We start from the raw sequence: 13,306 nt of genomic DNA on the forward strand, positions 1-13,306 counted from the left end.
ATGGACAGCTGACCAACAGGCACAACGGAGGGAAACGGGCAGGGAGCAGAAAGTCACGAAAGAGCAAGACAAAGTCACTCTGAGAGAGGGAACTGAGTTTCCGGCCCCCAAGGCCCTCAGTGCAGCCAGACAGCCCAGGGATGGAGACACGACCCCAAAACGTCAGCAAAGACGCAGCACATGCATAGGACGGGTTCGAGAATGGGGGCCAGACAGCCACAGAAAGTGACTTTGAACCAGGAGCTCCACCAGCCCCCATCAGGCGTCACCAGGAGTGCGCGGTCTGTGAGCGTGGCCCCCGGCCCCTCCCGCTGTGGCTCGGGGAGTGACTAGGAGGGACTCCGCAGCGAGACGAGGGGGTCGGGCAAGCAACAGCAGGAGGGACCCCCCGGGAGGACCGGAGCCCAGCCTGGAGCCGCCCGCTGCCTGGCCACTGCGTGTGTGAGGACACAGAAGACGAGGCCAACAAGTAGAGCGGCTGCCCGACGGCGGAGAAAACGGCCTCGGAAGAAGGACCGGACACCCTGCAGCCGGTGACGGACCTCCTACTGAACTGCAGACAAGCCACCGCAGAGGCACTGGGAGGGTGGGGCAGCGCGAGGGGTCCCTCCTTTCCTCCCTGGTCAGCAGGCCGAGAGACTTAAAAACCGGGTGGGGCGCCTGAGTGGCTCAGTTAAGCATCTGACTTTGGCTCAGATCATGATCTCACAGTCCGTGGGTTCGAGCCCCACGGTGGCCTCTGTGCTGACAGCCGGGAGCCTGGAGCCTGCTCCCGAATCCGTGTCTCCCTCTCTCTGCCCCTCCCCTACTCTCTCTCTGTCTCTCTCTCAGAAATAAATAAGCACTAAAAAAATGAAAAAATAAATAAAAAATAAATACAAACAAAACAGAAAAACCTAGCTGATAGCAGCAGAGGCACAGACTAGATATTGGGCAGCAGACACTCTATGAGGGGCTGGTTATTTGGGGCGGGAGTAGGGGGTGAGGACGGGGCGGGGGCTGCCTTGCGACTTGGAACGTCTTCCCCCTGTACCCAGTCACACGGAAATAGAATACAAAGGGAGAATCCGAAGGAAACAAAATCAGGGACACCTGGGTGGCTTAGTCAGTTAAGCGTCCGACCTCGCTCAGGTCATGATCTTGCGGTCTGTGAGTTCAAGCCCCGTGTCGGGCTCTGTGCTGACAGCTCAGAATCTGGAGCCTGCTTCAGATTCTGTGTCTCTCCACCTCTCGGCCCCTCCCCTGCTCATGCTCTGTGTCTCTCCATCTCCCAATAATAAATAAATGTTAAAAAAAATTTTTTTTTAAACTTTCTAAAAACAAAATAAAATCAGAGATTTCTAGTTTGAGAGAACTTTGGGGCCAAGAAGACTCTATTTTTTTAAATGCTTATTATTTATTTTTGAGAGAGGGAGACAGACAGAGCATGAGCGGGAGAGGAGCAGAGAGAGAGGGAGACACAGAATCCGAAGCAGGCTCCGGTTCTGAGCTGTCAGCACAAAGCCTGATGTGGGGCTCGAACCTACAGACCCTGAGATCATCATGATTCAAGCTGAAGTTGGACACTTAAGCGACTGAGCCACCCAGGTGCCCTGGTGCCAGGAAGACTCTAAAGGCAACTCTGATGACTCAGAAAACCATAGGACCGGGGGCCCTTGAAGGACAGGCAGGCGACCCCGGGACACAGACCGGGAGCCAGTGGGTAGACCAGACTGGGCCACAGTGCTCTTCTTAGCAAGAGGACGAGAGGAATTCTGACCAGAGGGACAGGACACCAGGTGGACAAAGATGAAAAGAGCAGGGCTCTGACCCTTGTCACGGGTCCCTTAGGGACCATGATGTTTCTGGAGAACCACAGGAGGAGGGAAGAAATGTCACCTCCCACCCGTAAACCACCTGGTCTGTAGGACGTGCTCGGTGCAGGCACGGTGTCAGCCACTCACAATGTGAAAACGAGCAGCCAGCTTGTGGTTAGCTTCTCTGTAAATCTTGCAAATTTTTTTAAAAAAGGAGGAGGAGGCAGCGGAGGAAGAGGAGGGGGAGCCGGGGTTTATCAGGCGCTGCAGAGATTTTGGCGCTGGACCCAGCAGGCCGCAGAGGGGCAGGAACTGGCTGTAACTACTTCCAGAGTGTTCCAGTGAGAACAGGAGGGTGCTCGCTGGGGGACACGGCGGCGGGGGGCGGGGGGAGGGGGGGTCAGAGGGAAAGACTGGCTGGCTGGGTCCGTTGCCTGTCCCCAAGTCCCACTGGCCGCAGTCTGTCCTACCTGGGCTCCCCCGCTGGGCCGCACCAGGGCGCTTCTCCCGCTGCCTCAGGGCCTCCAGGCCCCCAAGGTCAGGAGGGTGGCAGTGGCCGCGCATCACAGTCACCCGCCGGCCCTGGGTGATGGCGCGGCTGCGGCAGCCCATGCGGGCCTGGTCCCGGCACGTCCAGTACACCTTCTCCCCGGCCGCCTTCTCCCGCCTGTACAGGAAGGACTCGTACACCAGGAAGCTGCCCCCCAGAGGGGTCCTCAGGAACTCGGGGCCTCCTGGGGAGACACGGGAGGAGGGTGGGGGAGGGAGGTGGGAGTTCAGGGTCTTGGGGTCCCTCCTACTTCCCCAGACCCGAGGAAGCACGGCTGGAGGGGGCCCGGCTGGAGGTGGGCCAGGTGTGAAAGACTCACCCAGGTCATCCTCCTGGTCCCCGGCGGAGGCGCCCTGCAGGGCCGGGGGCTGGGCCGGAAGGGCCTTTGCGCGCTTTCTAGGCCGGGCTCTGCTGAGAGTCAGGGGCCCGGGCCCGCCGCGGGACAGCAGCTCGTCCACTTGGCCCCCGGGCACGCCCGGCCGGGCCTGCAGCGTCTCCATGGCCTTCTCCTGCTGCCGCCGGGCCTCCAGGCCCTCCACGTCCGGCGGGTGGCAGTGGCCGCGCATCACAGTCACCCGCTGGCCCTGGGTGATGGCCCGGCTGCGGCAGCCGTGCAGAGCGTGGTCCCGGCACGTCCAGTACACCTTGTCGCCCACGGCCTTCTCTCGCTTGTACAGGAAGCGCTGGTGCACCAGGAACTGGCCCCCGTAGCAAGTCCTCAGGAACTCCAGGGGCCGGGGTTCTCCTGGAGGAGGAGTCTGGGCAGTCAGGGCGCCGAGGAGCGCAGGCCCAGGAGGTGCGGGGCGGGGGCTGCAAGCGCCTTCTCCTCGATGCTGACCTTTATTGCAGCTTCCCCTGAGCCGGGCATGCGTGGGCCGCGGGCGTACTCCCACTGACCCCCCACCCAGTGACCCGGGGAAGAGATTGAGTTCCTCTCCCGGAGGTCAGCGCGGTGGCCACGGCTCTCGGTGTTTACACGTCACGTCCAAGGTCACGCACCCGGGAAGGAGTGAGCCGGCTTTGACTTCCTAGCCTAGGCACTCAGTCACTCAGGGCCATACCTTTTTTTAGGGTTTGTTTGAAATTTTTATCTAATTTTCGAATAACACGTGCACGTGCCATAAAATACAGATGGGGGCAAAAGACACACAGTGAAAAACGCGTCTTCCCTGCCCCCCCCGGCCCCTGCCGGCCCTCGGTACCAGCACAGCAGCTGCCCTAACCCCTTGCATCCTTGAGTCTGCGTCAGGAGGGAGCCAGCGTATGGGATGGAGCCCACCTCCCACTTACTGGTGGTAAAAACCGCGCAGAAGGCCTCCGGGGCCGACCAGCACACACATCACACACCTCATCGCCCCTAACCTGAGCCGTCACCCAGCCCCGGTGAAGCTCCTGAAACTCCAGAAGTTCAGAACGTGTTCTGAAGTCACCAGGCTACACGAGGTGGGGGCTGGGACTTGAACCCGGCCCAAAGTTCAGCATTCTCCCCTAGGCCGACCTTCCCTAAACTCGTGGGTTACCGGCACCACCCGGGCCTGTTAAAACTCGGGCTTCTGGCCTCACACCAGACCCTGCTGCATCAGAAAGTTCCAGAAGGCCCTGGGACCCCTGGTTCTGGAGCACTAGGTTCTATCCCACGGGCTCAATGATTTGGGGGACATGTTTATATTTTTTACTCATCTTGACTTTGAGCACATTAGAAAACCAGGAGGGACCCCACACTTCCATCTGGGCGCAGGGAAGGGCCTGGGGGTTCCCGCCCGCCCCAGAGGGGAGCCCAGCTGTGAGGCACTCACCGGTCCCCAGCGTCGGCCGTTTCTTGGGGGGCAAGCTCAGCAGCGACAGGGCTCGTAGGCCCTCATCCTCCTCTGCGGCGGGCCTGCTCAGCACCAAGCCAGGGGCGGGCTCCGGCTCCTCAGGGCACAGCCACGGGCCCACCCCTTCCAGTGGCTCCTCCACTTGGCCCCCGGGGCCCTGCGGACCCCCCGGGCCTTCAGGCAGGGCTGGGCCGGGCAGCTTCTGTCTCTGGCGCCGGGCCTCCAGGCCCTCCTCATCAGGCGGGTGGCAGTGGCCGCGCATCACTGTGGCCCGTGGGCCCCGGGTGATGGCCCGGCCCCGGCAGCCCAGCTCAGAGTGCTCGCGGCACGTCCAGTACACCTTGTCGCCCACGGCCTTCTCCTGCTTGTACAGGAAGCACTCGAGCACCAGGAGGCGGCCCCCGAAAGGGGTCCTCAGGAACTCCAGGGGCGTGAGGGCTGCTGAGGGCAGGGGAGGGGGGCTGGGTTAGCTGGTGCAGAGCAAGGCTCGAGGCCAAGGGCATGGATGGGAGCGATGGGGGATGCACAGGGATGGCCCCCTGAGATCGTCACACCAGCTTGAGACAGAGTCGTGATGAGACACGAGGATGCTTAGCTCAGAGGAGGGATGGGACCCCCAGGCCGCCCTCCGGAAAGGGGGCACACAGGGCCTGTGTCTGAGCATGCAGGGCCACAAAGGTGGCTGGGCTGGGGGCAGCAGGCCTGGAACTCACCTGTGTCTGGCTTGCTGCGTTTATGCTCAGGGACCCGGGGGGTTGGCTGGACTGTGCCCGCTTGCTCCTCCACTGGCAGGATCTGGGGGGTCCTGGCTAGTGTGTCAGGGCCAGACAACTCCAGGGACATGACACGGTGCCCTCCTTTGGGCGGGGAGTCCACCTCGTCCACATTCTCTGTGGAGGCTGCCAGCAGGACCAGTTTGGAGAACACTTTGGGCTTCGTGGGGGCGGCGGGGACGACATCGGTCCCTGGCTCAGGGGACTCCGGGGCCGGCTCCTGGCCAGCTTTCACACTCTCACCCTCCTGCTCGCTGGGCTTGGGCAGGGGCATCCTGGGACGATGGTCGGTCCCCCAGGCCACGCTCAGGCCCCAGCAGACGGATTTCTCCTCTTCCTCCTCCTCCCGGGTAGGCAACCTGGCAGTCCAGGGGCTCCGTCCTAAGGAAGGAGGCAAAATCCATCAGTGGAGGCACCCCTGGGCCGGGGGCTCAGGAAAATGGATCTGGGGTGGAGGTCGAGGCAGACGGGGCTGCCTCGGGACCCCCGGGGCTGAAAAGCTGGGGAGCGGCCCGCACGGAGCTGGAGAACCTGGGCCTCTCCCTCTCTTGGGCAGCCTTGGGTCTGTCACCTCGCCTACCCAAACTGCACTTTCCCATCTGAAAAATGTGCCAAATGCAGGGCTCTCGGGGCCTGTCGGGACCCCTGAGGCACAGAGTACCGTGAGCTCGTACGGACAGAGGCCCGTGGGTGCTGAGCAGGCTCTGATGTGGTTTCACGGGTGTCCCCATTTCACTTGGCCCCGTGTTATGAAAGTCGATCATTCTTATTGACCCGATTTACAGATGAGGACACTGAGGCATTCCAGGACGGCTAACACGACCATGACGTGCAGAGCCGGGAGTCTGGTCGAGGCGGATCCGGAGCCCGTCCCCACACAGGACCTGCTGTGCCTCAGCCAGGGTAACATCCCGGCCTTCCTGAGCACCAAGCATCGGAGGCCAGCCCTTGGGACATGGGCTCGGGTCACAGACCCTCTCAGAATGCCCGGTGGCCCTCATCCCGACACCGTGTCCCAGGGAGACGGGGGCCAGGGCTCTGTGGACTCCCAACTGGATCCGTCCCCCATCCCGGGCGGGAGGCCCTGGACCACCCGGCACTCAGGAGATGCCAGGGCCCCAGGAGGGCAGCGACCTTGCGCCTGAGCCGGTGGTGGTGCTGCCTCAGCTGGGGGGGGGACAGGGCTGCAGAGGCGTCTGCAGAATCCACAGTCGCAGAGGGCTCCCCGGATACTGGAGATTCTGGAGAAGCAGAAAAAAAAAATGTATTATGGGGGTAGAGCTAGCCTGGAGCTGGGGCCCTGGGGTACCTGCGTAGGGTGGAATTTTTTGCTTTCTGGGGGGACTGGGTGCTGGGTGAGTGGCGGGTCTCTCCCACCCCTCAGTCACCCACATTCAAGACTGCAGCATTCCTGCACATTTCAGCTCCCCATCTGTGAGCTGTCACCCTCATGTCCAAGTTCTGCCAGTTCGAATTCCCTCTGGTCCCCCATTCCTGCTCTGAATTTCCCTGGTTTGAGGCCCACATTCAGCTTCCCAAGGGCAGGGTCCCAGTGTCCCCGCTGAGACACAGCCAAGGCTTAAGGTGCAGAGGGGAGCAGCGTGCCGAACCCCCGCCCCCCGTAAACTCTCCGCACACACGGCTGTCCATCCCAAGGAAGAAGGGAAGCCCATCCCAGGTTGGCGAGGGGGGGGAGGGGGTGGCTCGAGACTCAAGGAAATCTTCCAGGTAACGGGACACCTGATTGGGAGTCCCGGCTGCCCTCCCTCCCAAGTCTTTCTCCTGGACGAGCCAACCCCCGCTCCTCCCGTGTGGTCCTGCCCTGTCCATCCCGCTCCACAGGGCGACATGGTGGGCCAGGGATCCGGAGGGGCCTGGGGACGAGCAGCAGTGAGACGCGGTCAGCGCCTCCATGCAGATGTGCTCTGAGCAGGAAAAAGGGATGGCGGGAGGCCCCGCCCCCGAGTCGCCCCGCCTCCCTCGCGGATTGGCCCCGGCGCCCGTCCCTCCGCTGACAGCCCACCCCTGGCTCGCGCTCGGGGTCCCTGCACCCCGCCTGCCTGCGGGCACACTCTGGCAGTGCCCGTGGCCTCCACCTGGCGGAGCCACGGCGCCGGGCGGGGGGGGGGGGGGGGGGGGGGCGCGGCCTTCCCCTCCACGGGAGGCCTCAGACAACTCAGGCCCCCTCCCCCAAGCGGCGTGGCCACTGTCCACACAGCACGCACACTCCTACAGGACCAGCCATCGATCCCCCACCACGCGCGGGGCAGGAGGGGACTCCAGCGGCCTCAGTGTCAGACCACCAGGCGCCAAAGCCCGCCTCCTCCGGACCAGAGGGCGTTGTCATGACTAAGAGCCCCTACATTCCCCGGAGCGTACTAGAGTCGCGGGTACGCCCAGTGCGATCCCCTTAACTAAAAGTTCTGCTTAAAGGGCTTCCAAGGGACGCCTGGGTGGCTCAGTCAATTAAGCCTCCGACTTTGGCTGAGGTCATGATCTCAGGGTTCCTGCGTTCGAGCTCATCAGGCTTTATGCTGACAGCAGGATCCTGCTGTCTCCTTCTCTCTGTGCCCCTGCCCCTGCTCGTACTCTCTCTTTCTCAAAAATAAATAAACATTTTTTTAAAATTTAAAAAAGACTTCCAAGGTCCCTCAAAGGATATAGAAAAAGTTCCATACACTATGGTTGACTATCCCCTGCAGAAAAGCATGAATTTGGCAATGACCTAGAATTTAGATTGGACTGACACTTACCAATCTCAACCACTAGAGGGCCTTGGAACACCCATCGTTTATAGTGACCACAAATCCTCCTATAAAGTATGCAGGCCCCTCTGCAAGGTGGTCGCTCATTTGGACGGGCTCCAGCCCAGATTGGCCACTTGCTGAGTGTGGCAGAAGCCTGCGGTAGGGGTATGGAAGTCCTCACTCTCATAAGACATGGCCCTGAGACTGCCAGGCTAGGAAGTGGTGTGAGAGGCCAGACGCCGGGGGGTTGGAAGCACTGCCAGGCAGAGGAAACCATCTTGCACGGTCCAGTCCAGCAAACCCCGCAGCTGTGTTTAGCCACATGAAGGAGCCAGAAGAAACCAAGTGAGGAACAGCCCAGCCAGCTGAGGGAACATCGATCGGTAATAAACTGCTATTTTAAGCCAGTGAGATCGGGGTCATTTGTTACTCAGCAGTAACTGATATTCTTGGCAAGTGACTGAACATAGCGGGTTTGGCTTTTTGGTGGTTGGAATATTAAAGGTTGTGCAATACACAACAAAGTGCTTTTGAAGTTCAGGTGCCATGCTACACAGATTTTTAAATCCCTCAGGGCTGGTAATTCAGTGAAAAGAACAGAAATATTAAGTAAAAAGGACACCAACGAGAGTTACGTATTTAAAAAGTACGTAGGGGCGCCTGGGTGGCTCAGTCAGTTAAGCAGCCGACTTCAGCTCAGGTCATGATCTCCCAGTTGGTGCGTTTGAACCCTGCATCCGGCTCTGTGTTGACAGCTCAGAGCCCGGAGCCTGTTTTGGATTCTGTGTGTGTGTGTGTGTCTGTCTCTCTCTCTCAAAAATAAATAAACCTTAAAATGATTAAAAAAATTAAAAGTACATAACATAAAATAAGACCATCACAAAAAACCACAAATGCCGGATGATCCCACTTCTAGGATGTAGCTGCTGTTGCCAAATCCAAAGATAGAGTCAGGTGGTGGTTGCCAGGGGCTGGGGGGAGGGAGAGGGAGACTGGGGGCAAAGTTCTGGGGGTGGGTGGTGCTGGTGGCAGACAATGTGAAAGTGTCTAATGGCACCCAGCTGTGCACTTAGAATGACTCAAATTGTAAATTTTTGTTATATATATTTTACCAAACACACGCATACACACACGCGCGCGCGCATAACAAAGTACAGGTAGTGATGCTGCATTTACCTAACGTCCCTGGTGAATGCGGTTCTCCAAAACAGGCAGATTTCAGACTAACTAAAGTTATTTCTCCACCATCCAGAATTTTACGATTATATCTGTTTCAGTTTACCCACTGAGGATGGGTATCTTCGTAAGCTCTCGTCACTCCTCGCTAACTGGATAAAGAGGGCATACATACGTTATCCGGATTCCCCACCCAGTTCCCTTGGCATACCCCCCACGCTCCTGGGGGCCCTTTCCCCACTTCTTACATCCTGCTGTGTCTAGTTGCCAAGCCTCTTGCCACCCCGCCCCCACCGTGGTTCTTCTTCCCACGGGGGACCACCAAGATTCTGTGGTCTCCTGTGTCCTAAAGCCCTCCTTCCGTCAACAGTTCAACTTTGTAAGAACGGCCCACACTCGACCCTTCTCAGCCTGGCTGTCGGGAGGCTGACACGTCCAGACACCGCTCTCCTCCTCTTTGGCCATCGTGCAGGATCAGTGCCCATTAACCGCGTTCTCCCAACAAACCACCTGCCCTGGCCTATATGTGGTCCGTCCACACAACAGAATTCATTCAGCAATTGGGGCGCCTGGGTGGCACAGTCGGTTAAGCGTCCGACTTCAGCCAGGTCACGATCTCGCAGTCCGTGAGTTCGAGCCCCGCGTCAGGCTCTGGGCTGATGGCTCAGAGCCTGGAGCCTGTTTCCGAATCTGTGTCTCCCTCTCTCTCTGCCCCTCCCCCGTTCATACTCTGTCTCTCTCTGTCCCAAAAAATAAATAAACGTTGAAAAAAAAAAAAAGAATTCATTCAGCAATAAAAAGGAAGGAAGCACTGACACCTGTTGCCGTGTGGGTGAACCTTGAGAACATCACGCTCAGGGAGAGAAGCCAGACACAAAAGAAAGCACAGTGTAGGATTCCATTTATGTGAAATGTTCAGAACGGGCAAAGCCACTGAGACAGAAGGTAGACAAGTGGTTGCACAGGACTGGGGGAAGGGAAGGGGAGATTAGGAAGTGATGCTAAGGGGTGTGGAGCTTCTTATCGGGGTACTGAAAATGTCAAATTGATTGTGGTGACGGTTATACAACTCTGTGAATGCCGTGGAAACAGTGAATTATACAGTTCGGATAGGGGAATTGTATGGTATGTAATTTACAGCTCAGTAAAACTATTTTTAAAAATCCTTATAGGGACTCAGGTCTCCAGGACCACTTGGATGAAAAATAGTTTGTTTTTTTAAAAAAGTAATCTCTACTTTTTAGTAGCGGGGCTGAAACTCACTACCCAGAGGTCGAGTCTCACGTTCTTCCGACTGAGCCAGTCAGGTGTCCCCAGAACAGTTTTCTACCCCATTAGCAGGCTTTTCACTCCAGGGCTTCGTTTCCTCATCAGAGAAAAGGGGTAGCATGGATTACACACACACACACACACACACACACACACACACACACACACACACACACACACGTATATTGTATTTGAATGTTTTTTTGTATTTTTGAGAGAGAAAGCACAAGCAGGGGAGGGGGAGAGACAGAGAGGGACAGAGGATCTGAAGGAGACTCCAAATGGACAGCAGTGAACCCGATGTGGGGCTCGAACCATGAGACCATGACCTGAGCCAAAGTCAGATGCTGAATCGACTGAGCCATGCAGATGCCCCAGCATGGATTATATTTGGGATATTTTAGAAGTTGCTAGTATTCTATTGTAAAACTATATACAAATACTTTTTAAATCTTAAGAACATAATACTAGTAAATCACCCATAATCCTGCCACTCAAATGCACAGCTATCTTCATTCTTGGGTTAGTGCTCTTAACAGACATTTTGTTTTCAGTGGCATACAATTGCGTTCAACATGTTGTTTGCTATTTCACCCCACTTTACAGTGGGGGGGAGGCCCTACCTGCAGATCTGATAGAGCCCTTGTAAAGGCTGAAATCGCCATGTAGGCCCAGAGCAGGCGTGAACACAAATCTAAACCCTCAGCGGCAATGCTCTGAAAGGCCACAAGATGGCGATGTTGCTCCTTAAAACGAAGTTACTGGTAAAAATTAAATGATCCAAATGTTTCCAAAGCAGTATCTGGGAGTTTTTCCCTGTAGCAAAAATAAGTAAAGCTTTCCAAAAATGTTTGTATTTACAAAACTTTAGTTAGAAAGCAGATGTGGTTAACAAATTCTGAAAATACTATCTTTTCTGAGCTTTTTCCAAAAAATAAGCCAAAGTATGACTGGGACACTGCTGTGGCCTCTGTCCCTCGGCCCCCACAGCCCCTCTCTTGCCTCTTCCCAGCTCTGCTCCCAGCCACCAATTACGGACTAACTTTATGTATTCATGACTTAAAAAAAAAAAACCTTCAATAACTAGGAAGAGATATCTCAAAATGTTAAAAGTAGTAAGTATAGTGATTTATTTTCTCCTTACTTTTCTTTCGTTTTCCTAAAATTGTGTACAATGTGCATGAATGCTTTGTACCGTGGGGAAACGGGAGACATCTCGCTTGGTGATTTTTTCTTCAACTCCGTAACTCTCCCGTGACATGTCACACAAGAAATTAAAGAGTTAACAAAAACGACAGAACGGAGAAATGAATAAAAATCAAGGAGAGTAAAATCCCTGTGGGACCTACATAGGCTCAGACATTCCCTCCAAGATGTTTATTAACTACAAAGGGTAAGATGGTAACTTGATGATGGTAACACACCCCCCTAAGCGATCAAGGTCAACTTCACCGGCCAAAAGACACATCGACACCATGACCTCCTTGACACAACATCGTCTCTGTGATATTTCTGCCCCAAACACACACCCCCGCTTTAATCGGACAAGCCACATGGAGGGACGGTCTACAAAACAACTGACCAGGACACTTGAAAACGGCTGAGGTCATCAAGGACGGGGGCAGGCTGAGGACCTGTCACAGACTGGAGGGGACTGAGAAGATCATGGCTAAATGCATCACGGGATGCCAGAACAGGAAAAGGATGCTGGGAACAAGCTGGAGAAATCAGAGCCAGGTTAACAGAGCGGCATCAGGTAAGATGCTGACAATCAGAGAGACTGGGTGACGGGTATATAGGAATTCATCGTACTATCTTTGCAATCTTTTTTTTTTTTTAATTTTTTTTTTTTAACGTTTATTTACTTTTGAGACAGAGAGAGACAGAGCATGAACGGGGGAGGGTCAGAGAGAGAGGGAGACACAGAATCTGAAACAGGCTCCAGGCTCTGAGCTGTCAGCACAGAGCCCGACGCGGGGCTCGAACTCACGGACCGCGAGATCATGACCCGAGCCGAAGTCGGACGCTTAGCCGACTGAGCCACCCAGGCGCCCCTATGCAATCTTTTAAAAGCCTAAATTTAAAGCATTCTTGAAAACCCAAGTTTCAACTTATAGACAACATGGGAGATGACAGAAAACAAGTGACGCAAACCTCCCGGTGGAAGGGTGAGAGAGGATGAGGGTCAGAGGGTAGAAGAGACAGGGGAGACACCCTTCCGCCCAGAGCCTTGTTGTTGGTCCTGGGACTTGGGACCTGGGACCTGAGCCGGGAACAGAACTCCTCTGGCATCGGCCCACATGTTCAGTACAGTAACCCAGCAATCTCCCTGCCGAGGGTCACCATCACTCTTCCCCGCTCTGCTTCTGGGGCCTTCAGCGAGCGGCCCAGGACGACACGGCTCGGCCGAGACTCAAACCCAGGCCCAGCTGGTGCCGCGCTAATGGGGTGCCTCTTCCTGCCCTGAGCGGCTGAGGCTTGAGGTAAGAAGCGCTTGTTACAGAGGAAGCTGAGGCTCAGAGCTGCGGTCAGGCCTTCAGAGTAAGTCGTCCGAGGCACTGATGTGTCCCTACAAACCAGCTCTTTCATGGTTTGTCACAGTGCCCTCCCGCCGATCTGGCCAGTGGGAGGCACTACGGGTTCCCGAAACCACCTGCCGGGCGGGGCTCCACCGGTGCTGTCTGCTCCGGCTTCGGTTTCGCAGGGTCTCCCTGGGGGCCCTGGACGCTCAGCCTGCTGTGTCCTGCTGTGTCGGCAGCATCCAGCCACTGCTAGCGTCTGGGCTGCTCAGTTTCCGGTTCGGCCCCTCATCTCCTCCACCACCAGGGACCGCACGGAAATTCCCAGCTGAAATCTTACGGTGGCTTCTGTTCTCCCGTCTGCATTCTGACTGACACATCCTCCGAGAGTCTGAAGGACTGTGATTTCACCATTTAATATTTACCAAACACAGCTGTGTGCCTGGCACTCCCTGAAGGGCTCTGCACGCACGGTTTCCTCTTCCAGATAACCTTGTCAGAGTGCGCTATTCTTCCCTATCTCGGAGGAGGAATTAAGGGTTCGTTCGTCTTTGGTCCCTGTGGCCAAGAGCAAGGCCAACAAAGACAGAGTCACCGCTCGAGACTGCTGTGTCTGCCCTCAGGGTTGAACCTCTTAAAATAAGTGAAAATAGCCTTTT

The 13,306-nt window shown here is 56.4% G+C and overlaps 1 protein-coding gene across 11 annotated transcripts in view; it reads right to left on the bottom strand.

The window, feature by feature from the left end:
* Positions 1–13,306, bottom strand: part of FLYWCH1 (FLYWCH-type zinc finger 1) — a 30,092-nt gene that overhangs the window by 8,107 nt on the left and 8,679 nt on the right. For 7 of the 11 annotated variants that reach the window (XR_007147750.1, XM_047838429.1, XM_047838425.1 and 4 more), the window contains 4 exons: positions 4,877–5,317; positions 4,143–4,604; positions 2,666–3,091; positions 2,267–2,530 (listed from right to left, as the gene is read on the bottom strand). Coding sequence is in view for 10 of the 11 variants with exons in the window: in XM_047838425.1 (XP_047694381.1) it covers positions 2,267–2,530; positions 2,666–3,091; positions 4,143–4,604; positions 4,877–5,317 (1,593 nt within the window). In the remaining variant the exon portion in view is untranslated. Of the gene's footprint in view, positions 1–2,266; positions 2,531–2,665; positions 3,092–4,142; positions 4,605–4,876; positions 5,318–6,070; positions 6,178–13,306 lie in introns of all 11 variants that reach the window. The other 4 variants (XM_047838426.1, XM_047838428.1, XM_047838427.1 and 1 more) reach the window with 2 other exon arrangements.

This window comes from Prionailurus viverrinus, chromosome E3 (genome assembly GCF_022837055.1).
Source record: "Prionailurus viverrinus isolate Anna chromosome E3, UM_Priviv_1.0, whole genome shotgun sequence".
Taxonomy (NCBI): domain Eukaryota; kingdom Metazoa; phylum Chordata; class Mammalia; order Carnivora; family Felidae; genus Prionailurus; species Prionailurus viverrinus.